A 20349-nucleotide genomic window follows, 5' to 3' on the forward strand; every position below is an offset into this window, starting at 1 on the left:
TCATTACAATTGAATTTAAGATAATGATCTCATACTGTCCCCTGCAAGAAAGGAACAATTTAAAGGTTTGTCAAGAAAATCACAAACCAGCATACATCTGTTGTTAATTACTTGCTATATGCTAAGCATTATATGCTAAGCAATCTTCTCTAATTTCTTATATTCATATACCAAACACCCAAACTACATACTCTTAATAAGAATTATAAGAGGTGACTCCTTGATTAAAAGCATATTTTATCATTAGTGATGATACAGATAATTTTCTCTGAGTAATACATAAGCCACTCACACACACACATACACACAGTATGAGAAAAAAGAAGTTTTTCAGGATATACAGTAGCAAAAGAAATTCTGCTACTGAGTTATTTATTTAATCCAAATAAATGTATTTATTAATGAAGATATAAAATACACTTCTGTATTTTAGAAAACATTTTTAACATTTTGAGCAATAAACAAAGTATGTATGCTGGGCTCATGTTAAGGTTTATTAAAGAAAACAAATCCTCAAATAAATACAGTTTGGGAAATAATTTAACAATATTTGTAATTTAGTAGTGACATTCCATACCATTTTACTAATGAAAGTAATATTTTCCCTAAAATTTTGGAACATTTTGGAAAATTTATTTTTAAAGAGGTCCCCCCGCCCCTAACTTTTAGGTGACTTTACTCAAAAGATAAATATCATTTTCCTTATTTCTACAAAAGTCATTTAACAGTTTGTATCCTGGTATATTTTTTAAAGTGAAGCAATTAATACGTCAAGTTAATTCTTAATCACAATTTTAATGTTTTTTAATCATTTTAAGGTAAGTCAGCAGTACCTGTTGTAAGAGATGAACTTGGCAAAGTCAGGGGAAGTAAATATGTGATAACTAAACATAGTTCTTTCTCTCAAAGAAAGCTGAGAAGACAAGAGGAAAATAAAAATATGCGATTTAAAGAAAATCCCAAGAGATAGCTGATGATATTTTCAAGTACAGATATTTAGAAACTCTTTACTGAACTTCTCACGCACATGCAAACCCTGGGATAAGTACCGGCATACGGTAGTGAGGAAGTGAGACAGGAGCAGGGTGTGATGTAGTGTGGATATGTTAGCAAGCGATTTGTTTAAAAAATGCAAATTGTTATAGCAGTTCTAAAGAAATATGGTCAAGGAAGACATAATAGCTTAGCTGAATTTTGAAAGAGAGATAGAATTTAAATTTGAAGAAAGGAGAGCCTTCCAGACACATAAAATGTAGAACAAAAATATTCTTTGAGAGGAACTCTGAAGCAGGCAAGTCTAAGAATTTTAGGGAATAAAGAAAGTTCTGGTTCAGTGGAGAGTTTGCGGAGAAGGAATGAGGTAGACAAAGTTGAAAAGTAGGCTGAAGCCTCATTGTAGGGGGCCTTGAATGCTGCCTGGCCTGAAGGAAGTTGAATTTTGGAAACAGAGAATTTATTGAAGGATTTTGTGTCTCTTACCCTTAAACCACATGCAATAATCAATGCCTGATTCCCTATTTGAGCTTCTTGTTTCTTCGGTTAACATCTCAGCAAGGCAAAAGAGGCTGAAAGGTACCTGAAGGAATTTTTGAGTGGCAGAATTGTCAATCGAATTGTTTCATGTTTAGAATAATAGAAATATATAATTTAGAGGCAAAAATAAACCTTAGGTTCCAGAAGTCCATATTTGCCTTTTAAAATGAAAAGTTTACTTAGGAAGGTAAATGACTTTAAGTTCATAGATTAGCGCCTGATCTCTTGAGTTAACATTTCTTGACTCTCAGACAAGTTTATTTTTGTTTCCCTGTGTGGATTCTTCCCTTTCTCCTGGAAGCACTACACAGGCAGGGTCCCTACAGAGAACAGATGGCATTCTCAAATTACAAAGATGAGGGAAGTTTTAAAAAGAAGACCATTAACCAAGTCATGAGTATTATGTTGGGGGGCCACAAGGAATAGCAGGGTATCCTGGGAGAGTAATCACAGAACTGTTACCAACACTAAAAACTAGAAAAAGAAGTCTCGTAGATGGAATTGCATTGGCAGGAGAACAGAAAACTCACACCCTTCAAAGTGGAAACCCAAAATACCACACACTCCTTTTTCCCTCTGTTCATCTGTGAGGGTTCCCCATTGACCGAAACCAACTGAAGGCAGAGGTAAGGAAACCTATTGCAGCAGTCCATATTGATCAGTTTCCTGAGCAAAGAGCAGGGTAGAGAGGGACAAAGGACAGATATAGAGGGGCAAACAGAATTCTAGCACAACGGCACATTCCGAGGTTTCCAAAAGAAACATTTATGTGCTTCAGTATCTTAGGGGACTTCTGAGCCTTGATTGCTCGAACATCCTCATTATCAGCACCCCTTTGGGCTCCTGGTTAGTATTCTACTGTTCACTTCTACCTCTCTCATTTTTCATGATTTGAGGATATCAACCTCTCCCATGGGATACTGATTTCTTGAATCCAAGGTACCTCCCAGAAGCTACTTGCAAGTACTGAGTAAACAGCCACTTAGTAAACTGTTCTAGTGTTTCCATGAGACTTTCTTGTCCTAGTAACTATGCCATACTTCTTTCAGGATATGAAATAATAACTTATACTCCTTTAGGTTTGTTTAACACAGAAAATTTATATAGTGTCATAGTGTAGCACACTCTGAGCTCTGCCAAAAAAAAAAAAAACACACACACAAGATATCTGATCCTTTTAAGCAAACCCAAACTGCCACAATATGATGATTATCCTAAATTCTTAAAAGTGTTCAAGAAGATATCTGGCAAAAGCATGAGTTCTTCATCATTAGGGCTTCCTGACATAAAGGGACACATATGCAAAAGTAGCCCAAGGACACCACTATTTTTCTCCTAATATTCTGTGGTGAAGATAAGTTACTCCACTAGAAATGTGTAATTTTTGCTTTCATAATACTGTTGGGTCAGGTTATGCCAATGACATATAGAATTACATATAAATCTCCAATTAAAATAAAACACTTTTACAGAGAGGTATTAGAACTTCTTACTGGCAAACAGGTTTAATTTATACCTTCTGCTCAAAGAAGCAACTTCCAGATGGCTGATGTCCCTAAGCATAGTGTTTGCTTCCATTTCCACAATTGTATTTCTCTTCTCACATCTGTGTTAATCATAGCAACCCAGCTGTTGACATATTGATTTATCAGCATCAGGGTCTAACTAGAATCACTGTTATTTTCCTCATGGGTTTCCCAGCCTAAACACATGACCTTTTTCCTACCATAACGTCATTTAGACAAGCTCAGATTACTTGGATTTAAAAGCTGCATGCCAAACAATGTTAAACAGATTAGAAGTCCATTAATGCTAGCAGCATTATTTTTTTAGCTCAGATGAATGCTGTGATTGCCCTCATTTTATATATGAATATATAACATATTTAATTAAGTATTAAAGTAGAAGCATGTATAATGGTGCAAACATGTTTAATCTTTATGTTTGCATATGTTATTTAATAAATATAGTTTAATGACTATGTTTTCTCACCTTTGCTTGCATTTCAAGAGAGTGTATTATAATCACTTTTTTTCTATTGTAAGTATGAAAAGACAGGGTTAAAAAATAAATAGAAAAATGCACTTTCGTCTGTTCATAAAATCAATTCACAGACCTTTTTTTTTCAAAGATGTAATTCACATGAAACTGCCACCTTAGAATTTTGAGCTTATCCGCTTTCCCTTATTCAAACGTGTGTGGTGGTACTTCTACATACCATTCTAATCAGAGACATTCCATGCCCATCTCCAACCTTGTCAACTTTACTTTGTAAAAATATATACCTCGGTATATTTAGAATTTTTACTTTTTTTTCTCTTAGCCTTTGTCCAGTGTTCTAAACGAGATTTTGAAATCTGTCTGACAGTTGTTATTTCTATTGCTTTTGGTTTCTTTTCTGGGAGGTGTTTGGAGGATTGAAATTTTCCACCATGAAGTCATACACCTTTAGCATGACCTTGATATTTTTTCCTCTGTACTAATGAGACCCTGGGTAGCTCTTATTTAAGGAAGCTGCTTCTGTCTGCTTGGCCGAATTAAATGGATCATAGCTGACTATAGGTAACATATTATTTTATGTATTTGCATTTTGAGTACATTCAAAAGGCCTTGAAAAAAAATTAGTTTTGTTTTCGGTGTCACGATTAAGATTCTATCCAGCCACCTTTTGGAGGCTCAATGACCTTGTCTTTATTTTAGTAATGAAACTGGATATAACAAATCACTTTCTCTGCAATAGCTATGGCACGACAAAAGAGGAGTATAAAAGCCACATACTACAGGACACAGTAAGCCCAAACTATATAGATTCTGCCCCTAAATCTGACCTTAATTTAGTACCAAATATTGGTAAAAAAATGGCTCCCCTAATAATTTCTGGGTTTTTTTTTTCAGACAATAATATATTTACAGAAACATACATATAATAGGCAGAAAAGCAAATTATTAATGCCAATTTGTTTAATATTAAATTGTCAGTAGCCACTTTACACCTCAGGCCATCCATCAAAAACACTCAGTACACTAGTATGGCCAAACACTATGTGCCTAACACTACGCTAAGACAAACCACCTGAATGTTCTCATTCCTTTTTGAGTTTTGAGTTCTAAAACACATCGAACTAGTGCAGGGTTGTTGGCAAAGCATATTTAAACTTCAGTGTATTTAAACGTGTTCTTTGTTATTTTGTTCATGGTGATATATATATACATATGTGCGTGGGGAATGTTTCCAGAAGCCCAGGAAATTCTAAGATTTGGCAACACAGAATGTTTACATTGCTTTTATCTTTTCTTAATTTTCTGGGGGTAGTGAGAAATAGTGAGGGAAAGGATGTAATTCAGTATCCCTTATTCACTAAAGACCCATGGCTTAATTTCATATGGATAAATCTCTGCCACTTTTATAATCTACCCTAAAGAAAAAATCGGAGCAGATTGAGAACAATCATCTTTGTTTAATTATACTTTGGAAAGCAAATAGTGATTTTTGTGTTTTATTTTTGAAATGCTCAAGAATCATCGGAAGCTAAATACCACCATATAAATAATACCATACATTTATATATGTGTCACCTATGCTTATCTTACAAGATTTGTAAGAACTGTTTTCACTAGGCTGGTCACATTTCCACATTTGAATAGTGGACCACACTTTTTATCTTCAATGTCAGTTAGATTTACCATGCTCATCTAAGGGAACCAAAAACAACTTCCGTTAAGTTGTCACTTTAGGTATATTAGTTATGTATTCCATCTTCGTTTCCTGAAGAAAATATGTAAAAGATGATATTTCCATTATGAGAGTAGTATTTCAAATTTAACTCTTGACACTTTGAGCCCAGACAAAGCAAAAATATATCATTGCGAAAGGGCATTTACCGTCCTCCTGGGAGAAAACTAGCAGAGAGAAATATATGAAAATATATATGAATATTAGCCAGGAATGCCAATATCCTGAAAAATCACCCATGAAGGAAGGAGCACCTAATAAATTTGAAATGCTTTCTATTATTTCAATTTTATATCAGTATTAAAATATGTACCGAGTTGTTTGTGCCATCTGCTATACAGATATCAATTGGGAGAATAGTTGATCAAACTGCTAGGGGCATCTGTTTGGTTTCATTTAATTTAAAGTTCACATTTCAATCACAGTGGAAGTACCCTGAATCTTAATGAGAGATGCTGGTTTCTTTTGTGTTTCAGGTGAAAGCATCTGGCTTTTCAACTTCTAACACAATTCAACGTAGCTATGGTAACATGATAGAACAGAATAATACTCAAACACTGTTATTAAGTCATTTAAATATTTTTTGCAAGATTTATTATTATCAATCACCGCTGGATGTTTGAGATACAAAGATGGTTAGGGGATGGTTCCTGCTCTTGACAATCTTTGGTTATGCTGGTGAAGTCAAATAAATAAATAGTTATTGTGATGCAGTCACATGATAAATTGAAGCATGAGTGGTAGGGTGAGAGACAGGAGAAGCTGAACCTGGCTGGGAGGCTCAGTGAGAGGGAGAATGTTACAAATGAGCTGCATCTTGAAAGGCTAGCAGAAGTGGCCAAAGAAGAAGGAGTCAAGAATGCATATTGAGGTAGAGGAAAATACCTTCGTAAAGGCATGGAGAAGAGCAAATTGGCTTATTTGGGAGCTGCGAGTAGTTTAGGGTAGCAGAAGCACAGTCCGGGTTTTGGTATAGGCGTTAGGAAAGTTAAGGAGTGTTTGTGAAGAGAGAGGCAGGGACTAAATCACAAGCTCTTTGTGATTCCTCCAGTAAGCTGGACTTACTCATGAGGCTATGAGGAACCTAAAGCTGTTTGGGTGGTAAAGTGGAACCAGATATTACTATACTGCTTAGCTGCTCGTATCTCTCTACCCTGTGGAGCAAAGGGAAGTACAAGATGGAATCAATCAAGTGATACAAAACTGAGGTGGGGGCTTCAGGGACAAGAGATGTCATTGATTGTAGGCTCTGGATAGATGAGTTCAGTTTGGACATGCAGGATTGGGGATGTCTTTTTAAAGACATTAAGAGGACATCCAGGTAACATGGTTAGGGCTAGAGGTCAGGAGAGTGGTCCATCTTGTTTTGATGAATTGTATCCAATTCTGTTCACCTAAGTAATTAAGAGTAAATCAGGTTTGTTTTGGGTTTCTTGTTTGTTTTATAGGAAGGGGCAATATGGAGGAAGGAGACAAGATTAACAAGTAACTAAATTCTCGATTTGAGTGAAACCTGTCACAATTTACTCAATGAGTAAGAATATCTGCTTAGTCTAATGAATGGCCTCAGAACCCCTTTGATGTTTTCAGATTTATATTTTGATAGGATAATAGTGGTCGCTTGGGTATGAAGGTTTGTTTTCTGGCACTTCTTTCCTTTTCGAATGGTCTGTTTTAATATTCATAGCATACTATAAGACTGTTTTTCTTAAACTTTGGGGACAAATTGTTGGACTTTGAGATTAGCTTTAATGCCTTGTATTCTTGTTCATGGCAATATTTCTTTTATCATTTACTTTCCTTAAGAAGATACTTTACCATGAACTCACTTATGAAGATTTAATCCAAGCAATTGATTATTGATTGCCTTTGAAAACACCTTATTTCATTATCAAGTTTGTCTTTAGAAATGTCTTAATGTGTTCTGAAATAATTTCTTTGCCTGTACGGCTAATGCAATCAAAATCACTACTTTAACCCAAATTTCTTGCCTCTTCTTATCCTATGATCATATTACTATTTCAAATACTAAATATTCTCCTTTTCTACCTTTGAAAGCTCTCTATCTAACTCTGTCAAAATACTAACCCATCTTTATGTAATTTATTCCCGCATGGTGAAGCTAACAAACTGTGGAGAAAATATATAACCAGAATTAAATATGTCTTCAAATTGGCACTCATAATCAAGATCCTCAGGCATCCATGCCATTGTCAATGTGTAGTGCTGACCAATAATGGTAATAACAGTAATACTGTCATTTATACTTTCACGGCGCCTACTGCTTTACAAAAAGGTCAATACATTTTACTACTTCTGGTAAAGCTGCCCTGTATTTCAACACCATTTGATGTCAGGTAAAGATTTTAATTTTTTCTTCTTAACTTTTTTTGATACTTCTCCCTACCTCTTTGCTTAGATTCCACTTTCATCATAAATAATCAGTTCTGGGATTTACCCTCTTGTGTGTTATTCCTTTTCTACTCTTAAGTTTCTGTAAGCTCTCCTGTTCCTCATGTGGAAACATATCTATCTGATTTTTCATCCTTTGCCGAGCTCCTGGGGTGATTTCCTACTAACCCAGCATGCCACTTTACTATAATAGAACAGAGGATAAAAAATTGTCCTTTGAACTATTCCATTTTAACCACATAATACATTTTCAATGATCACCAAAGGCAAGCCATACACATACCAAAGCAACAGCAATCTCCCTGCACCCCTCTTATATACCTGATTCACACTGACTTCAATCCTACTTTTTTATTGGAAGGTCCTACCTCTGATATTTGCTTTCGATTTTATGACATTCAAGCCTGTCTTTCCTTAATGAATTTGTCTTGAGATGTTCCTCATGCTCTCTCCACTCTGTGCTAGCCTACATTCATCCAGTTCCAGCATCTTAGTTGTCACCCCTGAATCCTGTTGGGACCAGCCAAGGAATCTACAAGCATGGCAGGAGGATAGCTGAATACTGAATTATGGGTAACGCACAGGCGTTTAAATCATGACCTTCCAAAGACAATGTCATTGACTTTACTTTCCTACATAAAACAAAGATTTCTAGCCTCAGGAGATATGGGAGATATTTTCGTGTGGCCCATTTTTTATCTTGATTCTCCTATTGTTGAAATGGGTACTCTCCATCCAGACTGCATCTGCAGTGTGATCAAAGTCGTCTCACTGAGGTTTACTGCTCTTCAGTCTCCACTGTCTAGAGAATCAGGTATCACAGTGCTACCGTGGACAGCACATTGGTTGTACATAAGGGAGGCCATTATGCTATATCTTTTCTGGGCAAGCCTGGGTGGACATACACATATTCACACTAGGATACACAAAGATGATTTTGTTAACTTATATCACTAATGCCTAAGTAAACATGAAGATAAAAGACTATTGACTCATTACAGCAGATCAATCATTTTAGAACTTACTTGGGAAAATCTGCCATGAGTCATAGAAGTGATGCACAAGAGAAATCATTAAGCTGTGAATGTTTACTTCTTTTTCTGCACAGTCCCAGTTGACTGAGAAATGCATGTTGTTGATTGTTAAGACATTCTCTAGTTTTGCCAGTAAGCCATAGTGTTACCTCCTTTCATGTTTGGAGGAAGTTAAGGAATTCACATCTATGACCTGTCTGGATGTGTTCCTTGATGTCAGTCTGCCAGGTTATAGCAAACTTGTCATTCTGCCTGATATTGATCAGTGTTCTACAGGAATAGCACTAAGCAGTATGCTACCCTCAGAAAACACTTGTTATTATGCCTCACACCCAAGTGGTCAGAGTTGTGGGAGATATTGGCATTAGGTAGTATTAAAACTGGACACAAATAAGACTTCTGGCAAAGGACTTAGGTACACTCTATTTCTGGTAGCATTTGCATTCTTTTTAAAAAATATTTTTTATCTTGCAGAAATCAAGTAAAAACTGCTTCTTTCGTAAAAATAAAAAAAAAAACTTAATATTCTCTATTACATAAGAAGATAGCTAGAACGTTCTCAGCATGATTTCAAATGGGATTCATGGAAGTTCAGTGGTAACCTACCACATTAATATTTCCTTTGGATAGTAATGTGTCAGTCGAATATGAGACAGCTGTCCATGTATTTTTGTTCTAATTTTAGAGAATCGAAAGGAGCTTGTCAGAAATTGAAATTATGTCTGAATCTTCATTTTTCCATTCTTCTTGTAAGCTAGTAGGGTCAAAAGCTGGAAGATAAGAAAAAAGAAAGAAAATAAAAGATTGTTTTGAGTTCTTTTTTTTCCTGTGTTATAGTTTACTTATAGGCTTCCAAATCAGTCTGTATATGAATTCATGGATATGGCTGAAAGAAGAGCCTTGAAAAGAAATTCTCTCTTTCTCTCTCTCTCTCTCTCTCTCTCTCTCTCTCTCTCTCTCTCTCTCTCTCTCTCTCTCTCTCTCTCTCACATAGACACACAAACACACACCACATACTCAAATGAAGAATTGATTTATCAGAGACAACTGAGACTCTTAAGTATAAGTACTAGTGAAAAAGGTATTTGATTTGACTCTATTGATCAAGATGTTGCATTTTACCTCTTAAGTACTACTACTTGATATTGGAATTTTCTTTGAAGTTGTACCTGAGATCAGGTAATCCACACATTGTAAAACTTACATTTGTATAGGCTTATGTGGATTTAGAAGTCAAAGCAAAATATTCTCTCAGAACAATAACTCTGACACAGAAGCCTTACACACTAAGAATACACTGAATACACATCATAGGAAAGAGCTTTAAGTTAGATGTTAGGCTTCTAAAAATAACTGTAAATGCTCAATACTTTCGGCTTTTTATTCAGCCTTACACAGCAGAAGATTTCCTAGGCTTATCTTATTACGTTGCATAATCAATACACCAAGTTCTAGCATGTAATTGAAGGCTTTATTTGTTTGTCTGAGATTTAAGGCTATGCCTTTAGAATTAAGCAACATGTACTGTTGCTGATTTCTGTGGTTGTTACTTCACTCTATATAAGAAGATGAATTTTAAAAATATTTTCTAATGTAACACAATAATTTTAAGTGGTTTCATTTATCTTTAAAACTTGTGATTGAAATAACTTTAACATAGGGTAATAGTTTTTACATATTTAGCTATTGATCTAATAAGAGTATATTTGCTGGAAATAGATAATTCAATGAGAATGTTGAACAATATAGATCATAGTGAATATTCTCATCATTTTTCCCAGATATATTGTAATAATTTGATTTTCACTCTTGCTTTCAACATGGAGATCATTTAACTAGACCTTGGTTGATTTTTCTTCTTATATACTCATATGTGAGGAGAGTACAGAATAGCAATTATGAAGGTACACTCTAAAGCATACTGTATTTGCAATGATCCAATGGAGAAATACTGCTTCTTCTCACGAGACCCTGGGCAAGTTAATAAAACTTTGAACTTCATCCTTATCATAAAATGAACATAATGATGGCTTTTCTAATTACCAAAAGGTGGTTGTGATAATTACCACATCAAATTAGATTCTTAATGTAAGAGATCTATATAAACTGAACTCAGTGTTTTTGTTGGTGGTAGTGTTATGGTCATTACTGTGATTATGCAAATATAGTGAAAGGTACACTTGCAAGCATGTGGAGACATTTTTGTTTTTCAATTTGTAGGCAAACCAGATAAGACTTTACTTTGCTTATTAGATTAAAATAAAGTTGAATACTCTGAATATGTTTATGTATGTGTTTATTTACTTATGTATTTATGTATTTTCATCTTATAATCAGGAAGGTTTTAGAACTCAACTTGCTCATAAAATAATGCTCAGATCTCATATAGTCCCTACTTTCTATGAATCTATGAGTAAAAGTCAATCTACCATAGGAAAAAGTGTGGGTAGTGGGTTGACTCTTTCATTTTATTTCATTATTCCTCCCTACTTCTGGTAGTGGAAACCCAGACACAGTGGCAAATCCAAAAGAAAAAGAAAAAGCATACCAACAGAATTGCATGGATATGTTAAATGTTAAGAGCAAATTCTACCATTACTAAGGTGAGATTTCAGAATCTGTAACAGGTGAGAGCCTGACTTTAAGATAATGGAAAAGCTCTTTTTAACCTCAACATAAATAACCAATTCCTACTTAGGATAAGCTTCTTGTCAGCTTATAATTTCTTTTTTCCATGGTTTAAATTTTTCTGTGTTTTAGTTATGCCTAACTCTGAACATTGGATTTTAATAAAATTCTTCATGACTTACATATTTGTAAAGAAGTTGGAATTGTACCTGGCAATAGAAAGTGCTATAAACATGTTTGTTAAATTAAAACACACACACACACACACACACACACACACACACTATTAATACAATTAGGCCTTTATGTACAGAACTATTTTAGATGGAAAACACCTAAATATCTCATTATGTATTAGCCTTTTTATATACAGCCACTTTATATGTCACCCTATTATATAAACCTCTCATTTTATCTTCAAAAAAGTACGAATTTTCCACATTATACTATCTGTCATACCAATTCACATATATGCAAATTATCTAGAAAAAAATCTAATGCCTTAGTCTTTTATGTGGTAACATAAACATTTGTATAAATAAAAATTGCACATTTAATAAATTTTATTATCTATTAATTAACGATTACCATCTAAGGGCTTCAGTCAGGCTGAGAAGATGCTCTTAAATTTTCTACTTCTTTTATGTCTCAGGTGGCTACTTCCTTTATTAAGAGCAGAAGTTTGAGCCTAGCAAAAAGGACAATATTCTTTGTTTTCACTTTAATTTTACTTTAATTTTAGTAGTTTTTAACACTATCAATATGTTTAAAACTCTAGAGTTGATTAGCAGAGTTAAACAATTTGAGAATGCTATCAAAAGAGATGATCTATAATTCATAGCTCATCAGTACAGAGCTGCTTTACTAAATTTACAAAATTAATTTAAAAGTGCATATTAAATAATAACACTTAGAAACTATTGCATCATTACTTAGTTTACTTCGGCTGTGAAAACACACAGCACTGATCAGTGTTCGAGATTGAACCTGCCCCCCTGTGTCCCATGTACCTTCCATAGTCTCTAGAGAATTAAGCCTAAGGCAAGGATTTCCTTCCAGAAGACCGTTCGGATTAGATAATAGGATAGGTTGCTCCATCGCAGGCTTTGGAGGCAGAGGAAAAGAGTAGAACCCTTTGATAGCTCTTGCCTAACAGGAAAATATAAAAGTGAAATTCAACTGTATGACCAAATCGTCTTAGTGACCCCAAACTCTCCAGGGAATTTCCCCTTAGAGGTTTCTCTGATGAAAACCTGATATCATTTTTCCTCTAAATTCCCTAAAGGCATAGTAGAGGTTCCCTTCTGCTAGTTGAAATTAATACATATACTTTAAAGAATGTCTTTTCTGTGGTTACATTCTTAATATGCTCGAAAGCCTGCATTATAATTATGTGAATTTTACTGATATAAATGGTTATGAAATACATGGCTATGATATAAATGAAGAGGGTTTATACTGTGGTTCAGACAGAACTGTGATTGAATTCCAACTTTGGCACCTACAAGTATGTGACTGAGCAAATTTCATAGTTTTTCTAAGCTTTGAGTTTCTTACTTTTAAGAACAATATCAGGTTACAAGAATGTTATGAGAAGTAATAAGATGATGTAATAGTATCTTGCAAGGAAGGAGTTAAGTGCTCAGTGTATGTTAATATTTTCCATTGTTCCTTTATATTTATGAATATATTTAAACATGGTTACTAATATATATGCAAAAATATGTAAATTATATTTCTTATATTTACTTGTACAAACAAGAAAAGAGATACCCAATGAAAACATTTTGCTTGAAATACTAATTATAATTGAAAAATCAACTTAAAATTCTGAAATAATGTCTAATTTGGAGCCTCTCTATATGAAGTTTTAATGAACTCTTAGTAAAAATATTGATCAATACACAAATTTAAAACATTTAATTTATTGATTTGTTTCACTTTTATTTTAAAATAATGCACCAACATTCAAAGAAATATGAGAAAAAAATCCATGATCTCAAGCATCATTGAATTTTAATTTAAAAATCTACTTAATGCAAATTTTCTATTTTATCATCATTATCGAAGCAGGAAAAAGTACACTGAGAACTCAAGAGATTAACTGACCAGAAAACAGTCTAGACCAAGCTCTTAAAATGACCAGACATCATTCTTTATATGGCAACAGCAATTTAGTTATGCACTAACTTTATTATTTTACTTCTAGAAATCGTTTGAAATTGAAACCTCCTAGAATGCAAAAGGTTGATGTCGGTGGTATAAATATTTGTAAGCAGATCATAGCACTATAAATAAGGAAAATAAATTTCTCAAACTGAAAAAGATATATGTAAATGTATATCTGATTTTTTAAAAAGTGTTACTGCTAGAAATCATGGTATTTAAATTATTTAGAGATATTGCTGTCAAGAATATAAATATATATTCCAAAAATCCTAAAGCTTCTATCATGCGAATTGAAAGAAAGTAATTCACTACTTCCTAATATATTTCCAAATATAGGGCTAATGTTATGTAACAGGTTTAACAGGTCATAAAATCAACAAAAGTGTAGTGTTTATAAGCTCTCTTCCTGCACACTTTGCCTTGCACAGTACTATACTATGGGGAGATGCACCATTATATATAATATTTTTTCCTTTATCTATCTATATTTTGACCTTACACCAAACATAGTTGGCTGTGTTTTTCTTAAGTCTCCTTAGGAATGGCATGCACAATTTTTCTACCGAACAATTTAGTTTAAAATGGCCTCATTGAGTTGATCCCCACTGTTTCTTCTCATAAACATTATTACTTAACAAAAAGTCACAGTGTTTCATTCAACTAAGATAGAAATCTCCTCAAGGATGCTTTCAATGAATATGTGAATCCAAAAATCTAGGGTTGTACTTTAAAGAGCAAAAATTTTAAATTAATACTTAAAAACAGTGATAATGATAATTCTATTTCAATCACTCTTCAGTATAAAGCTTACTTCCAAAAGTATATTCATGGTTATCATACTTCAGCACAGTGAAATTGATGGAGAACAACTGCTTACTACCCACATGTCGTTCTCTTCTATACAGATAAATAAAATTATGGTGTATGCAATGAAATGAAATTCTTAGGGATTGGCAACCTGTTATACTACATTTCTTGTGACTTCAGACAGATTATGCTCCTTTATATTCCTTTTTTGAGAACTCCTTAATACAACTTTCTATAGGATTGACATTGCTGTAATTGCTACAAGTGATAAATTTATTCAATGGCTAAAGAAATAAATTCAATGCAGTGATCAAAATTTGGTGGCCTAGCTCTGCAGAACTCCTTCTCTACCTGTCTTTCTAGTTCTACTACTTTATCTTTCTGATTGTTTAATATTTAGCAGTTGATGTTTGAATGCTGTCTCTGTTCTATATTTTAGATTTTGCTAAAATTTTGCATATTTAATGTATTTTGTACTCATATTTGCTCTCAAGTGATAAAAAATAATTAATTTATGTATTCGATAATGGGATATTTTGACCTCCTAAATTAAAATTTCAGTTCGTATGAAAGGTGATGGATTGGTGCACTTTCGTATTTATGGTAGGTTACTAATCAATTTAATCTGACTTTGAATGTCTTAAACCAGGAGGTCTAGGACACTCTAGAACAAACGTTTTATTTATATCTATCATCTATCTTTCATCTATCTATCATTTACCTATCTAATCTATCTATCTATCTATCTATCATCTATCTATCTATCTACTCACCTATCATCTATCATCTATCATCTATCCATCTGCTATATTCCTTTACCCTGATCCGAATTTAGTAACAATACAAACAAGGTGTCACAACAAATATCTACAAAGTTAGGTTAAACCTAGAGAAAGCTCAAAATATATATTTTCTATATAAAAGTTCCCACATGGAATAATCAAATTTACTTATATGTTTCTGTTAATTTGGCTCAATATGTTTTTCTCAAAAAATAATTAATTTTAATGATGCCCCAGTGCAGTGGTAAATTGAGTGAACAGTTCGAATAATAATAATAAAAAAAAATCTATAAGGAGCAACTTTTTAGTAAATCATTACCTAAAATGAAAAAATATCATAACCCTAATTAAATCAGAGCTCACAGGTAACTTATTGTTTACTTTGAATAGGATTCAAATTATACATAAGTGGATAATATTTAAGACATATGGTAAAGTACTTTGAGTATACAGTCTCCCATTTATGTTGTTATTATTGATGTAGACTGCAAAATAATAGAGTCATTTTAAAAGATGAAAAGGGAACAGCCATGCAATAAAAGAAATATGATGTACTGGGAATAGAAATGTTCCTGGATTTTCATAAAACCCTCTCAGATGCTAGCTTTTCTCTCTTTAGGCCTGCTCTTTGCCTTATTTTAATTTACTCCATTAAATAAGTATTTAAATGTGAGATTTGGACTTATCAGTTAGTTTCTCAACCTTAATATTTTGCCTGAAATTATAAATATCTCAGGTTTAAAAAACAAGACTAGTATCATGTATGGTCTCTAGAGCCAGACTGCCTGGGTTCAAACCCCTAAATCTTCCACTTACAAACTTGTAACCTTGGTAAACCAGGGCAAGTCACTATGTCTTGTCTCGTCAAAATCATCCTTGATTGAGAACCACTGTTCAACATTTCTTGCTGATCAATCTTTCTAAAGAATAGTTCAGATTATATTATTCCCTGCTTGAAAACTCAGTAGCTTCCCATATTATGCTGAAATATGTTCTGTTCCATCTGACTCTGGCCGCCGCTCTTTCCTAGTATATTCCTAATTCTTTTACATATCTTTGTAATTTAGATTGGCTCATCTATGAGGAACTCTTCAGATATAAGAGTGGGTAGATAGATGATAGGTAGATGATGATGATAGATAGATGATAGATAGATAGATGGATAGCTGATAGATGATAGATACATAGATACAAAGATAGATAGATATAGATATGCCAGCCTAACTTCATTTTATAAGTAAATAACCATGAACTTCACTTTAAGAAAACTTTTTCAACCAAATAGGACTAGTTATTTTTCATTTTTCAGTAGCAACATGCAGTTACAAAGTTTATAAGGTTGGGCTTTTAAACCTTATCATGTTCAATTTTTTCATCTTTAAATTGGATTTGGGAAAATTTTATTAAAATGTGAACAAAAATATCCACATATATTTACTATATTTTTTAAATAACTTTAACATTTTCAGATAGCGTAAGAGTTAATTTGGCAAAGGCAGGAATGACTTCACAGGTGTGTGGTGTGTGATCTCAAAGAGTTGCAGGATCCCACTTTCAGGACTCTGTGCTTGGTTTAATGCTTCGCTACTGCCATCTTGAAATTCTTAATAATTTTATTTTTGAATTTGTGTTTTATAAGCGATGTCCACCGGGGCAATGGAGTATGAACACAAGCAGCTGAGCTGCAGGGTGGCAGCTGTGCATGCACAGGTTCAGGCCTGCAGGCACAGGAGTCAGCAGAGAAGCCAAGCAATTGTGGCAACCAAGGGAGATAGGAGGGGCTCGCCCATGCCAGCAGGGATGGGTAGGACCTATGGTGAGAGGCCAGCTGCTTCTCAGTCCCAAGAGCCCATCACTGCAGTATCTACACAAATATTATATCTCTTGCCTAAGTTCCAAGACAGTGCCTGCAGAGTTCAGACAGTAAACTTTGTCAGTAAATTATTACAAAATAGAGAATACACAGGGACATTACAATAAAGCCTATCAGGGAGTTAGAATTCTTTATAGTTTAAAATGTCTTTTGAAAACTGCCGCAACATTGCAAAACAAATATCCACCAACGTAGGAATACAGATTATATTTAAAGATCATCACATTTGATGGAAAATAACATTATTTTCATATGAATCTTTAAATGAGCTAATTTTTAACAAGGAAGACAATTTTTAAATTAAATTGTCCTCATAATTGAAAATAAAGGAATAGATTACATAAACAGGCATTTTGAATTATATACAAATCATGAAACTACTTTTGTTTTATTCCATGACCTCAGCAAGTTATAGGAAATATCAGAGGAAATATTAAAATGCCATTGCATACATTACATTTTGTATTAAATTCAATATAAAGGTGATACAAGGGGTCTTTGTTATGATACTGTATCTTGACTTGAGAATGAATACATGGAATAAAATTACATAAAGCTAACTACATACAAAAATGAGTACATCAAATTAGTGAAATATGAATGAGATCAGTGTATTGTATCCAGGTCAGTTTCCTACTTGTGACATTGTACTATAGTTTGTAAGGTGTAACCATGGGGGAAACTGGGTGAAGGCTACATCTCTCTATTATTTCTTACAATTTGCATTTTAATCTACAATTATTTTAAAAGTTTAATTAAAAATTACGTTCACACATACATGAAACTGATTTGTATGAAGGTATATATTAATGAAAAATTGTTCCATGAGAATCATAAGCTCTAGATGTTCTAAAATTTATATATTAAAATAGCATCAGAAATTTATTCCTATGATGTTGTAGCCTGTAAAGTACTCTTAATAGCTCCAGTAACAGTTGCATCAACATAAAGATCTTTCTTAAAACTGAAAAAGTATCAAAAATTATTTGTAATCTTGCATTAGCCAAAAGCACCTGATGTCAGTTTTGATTTAATCATTAAAAATGAATTTGCTAATTGTATACATTTTGATGACCTGAGAAATGAATTTGCAGAAAATTAAGCCATAAAAATTATATGGTAAATCAAGATAATATAATAATATACTATTATTGTTTATTGTATTATGTATAATTATGATTTCAAAATATAATTTTTTGGAATTTGTACATTTGGTATTGTTACTCATCTATCACCATTATCCTATTAAGTTTTATAAGTAATAAAATCTTTTTGAAAGAAAAATGTTTAAATATTATTATTTTTAACCCTTTTTTTCCTAAGTTTTGATATAAAATGCCCTAATTTTTATTTTTCACTAGACCTTACAAATTATGTAAGTCTTGGGCTAGAGAGTTTGGTACAAATTAAACAAAAAAATTCTTTAAATCTTACTAAAGGGTAAATAAGATACATTGAACACCTTATTTTTGTATGATCGAGCTTAGAATAATGTTTTGAAATGACATCAGAAATTGCATCTAATAGCTTATCTCAGAAGTCAGCTTCTTTCTCCGGAAAATTTGCCAAGAAATGATTTTGCTTATTTTATTTTACTTTTAATATTTTTTTTTTTTAAAAAAAAAGCTTCATCCATCATCAACTCTGACGTTTGAATTCCAATATACATTACCTTGAAATAGGGCTTCAGGGAAGTCTTTCCATTTATCAGACCTATATTTCAAAATGTGTTTGTCTTTTTACTTGAGAAATATAAAATGAAAGACTATGCAAATATGTCAATTTGGATTTTAAAAATCTAAACATCATTGTTTTGATAAAAATGTCCATGCTTAGGCCCATTAGCTTAATACTCATCTCAGCCTGCAAATGAATTACTAGAGAATGACCAGATTTCCAGGAAATTTTGAAATAAGCCCATCAGCATTCATCTTGGCATTTTTATGTGATACTCACACCATTGTCTGCAAAGTAATTTTCATTTTAAAAATAACAAACCTAAAACTGACTAGGAATGCATATGTTAACAGTAGACTAAGCAGGCTTTGAGAAACATCAAGTCATTTGATTAGTAATTAGGGAGAAACACCTATGTAAATGCTCCATCACGAGGCTGTTCGTCCATACTCAGTGTTCCATAATGCTTTTGTGTACAGATCATACTCATTTTATATTCTGCAATCTTAATGGCTCAATTTTTTTCCTCTCCTGTTCCAGAATGATTCTTGGGGAAAGCAGTATTCATATGCACTCTTCAAAGCCATGAGCCACATGCTGTGCATCGGGTATGGAGCCCAGGCCCCAGTCAGCATGTCTGACCTCTGGATCACTATGCTGAGCATGATTGTCGGGGCCACCTGTTACGCCATGTTTGTGGGCCATGCCACAGCTTTAATCCAGTCTTTGGATTCCTCAAGGCGGCAATATCAAGAAAAGGTAATTTGTTTTATCTCTAGTATCTTCAATCAGCTATTTTGTAAACTAAATTAATAGTGTTCAAGATAACTAAACCATCTCCCCTATTGAAAATATAATGAGATGAAATGTTTAAAGCTGGAAAACACAATCTGTTTTGATATTTTGAGGTTTCCTCAAGATGGTCTTCATAGCTTTTATTTGTTTTCAATTTCTCTCTTGAATATTTTTTTTAAACTCTGAATTTGCATTTGCAGGAAAAAATAGTTACATGTTTCAAAATGTCTGAAGCTGATTTAAGGAATCTTGATTCATGTTTTATCATATTTCTCAGTTAAAATAGTATAAAGCCTTCTTTAGTTAAAAAACGATATGAGATGATTAAATGGGGACAAACAGCCATTGCTCATGTCCCTCTGTGTCTCTCCTCAGGTTATAATCATAATTTATATTACAATTCATATGCTTAGCTGAACATATGTTGCCCTTATATCTGGATAAATCACCACATTCTCCAGTCTTAAAAATGCATATTAACAGCTGCTATTACGCATTCTTCTACACAATCTGTTAATTAAAATGATCGCTGCTCTAAACTTTTCTTTAAAAAGAGAATAAAAGTAGATGTATGCAATGATTTATTTATTGGATTTTTTCCCCATATGCCAAAGGAATTTGGCAGAGATTAAACCTTGGACAATAGGACAACACTTATGTTGATGACCAAACCTCAGTAAATTTCTGACAGATAAATAAGAATAATTCATAACTGAAGGGATAATTTACTGTATGGGGCTCTTCCGAACCTGACATAGTATATAGTATACACCTTGCCAAAGAGTATTTCTGAACGTAATGGTCAGACAATTCTAGAATATTTCTCCTGGTGAGTGATAACAGCTTACACTTATAATTACAAAACAGCCAAAGATCATTTCAGTTACAAAATTTTTCAACACCGTA

General features: G+C 33.3%; 1 protein-coding gene across 1 annotated transcript in view; it reads left to right on the forward strand.

Moving 5' to 3' along the window:
- The window catches only part of HCN1 (hyperpolarization activated cyclic nucleotide gated potassium channel 1), a 315929-nt gene that overhangs the window by 203974 nt on the left and 91606 nt on the right, over positions 1-20349 (forward strand). Inside the window, exon 4 of the mRNA XM_036225740.1 lies at positions 19189-19407. Coding sequence (XP_036081633.1) covers positions 19189-19407 — 219 coding nt within the window. The remainder of the gene's footprint in view (positions 1-19188; positions 19408-20349) is intronic.

This window comes from Rousettus aegyptiacus, unplaced genomic scaffold, assembly GCF_014176215.1.
Source record: "Rousettus aegyptiacus isolate mRouAeg1 unplaced genomic scaffold, mRouAeg1.p scaffold_m13_p_8, whole genome shotgun sequence".
Classification (NCBI taxonomy): domain Eukaryota; kingdom Metazoa; phylum Chordata; class Mammalia; order Chiroptera; family Pteropodidae; genus Rousettus; species Rousettus aegyptiacus.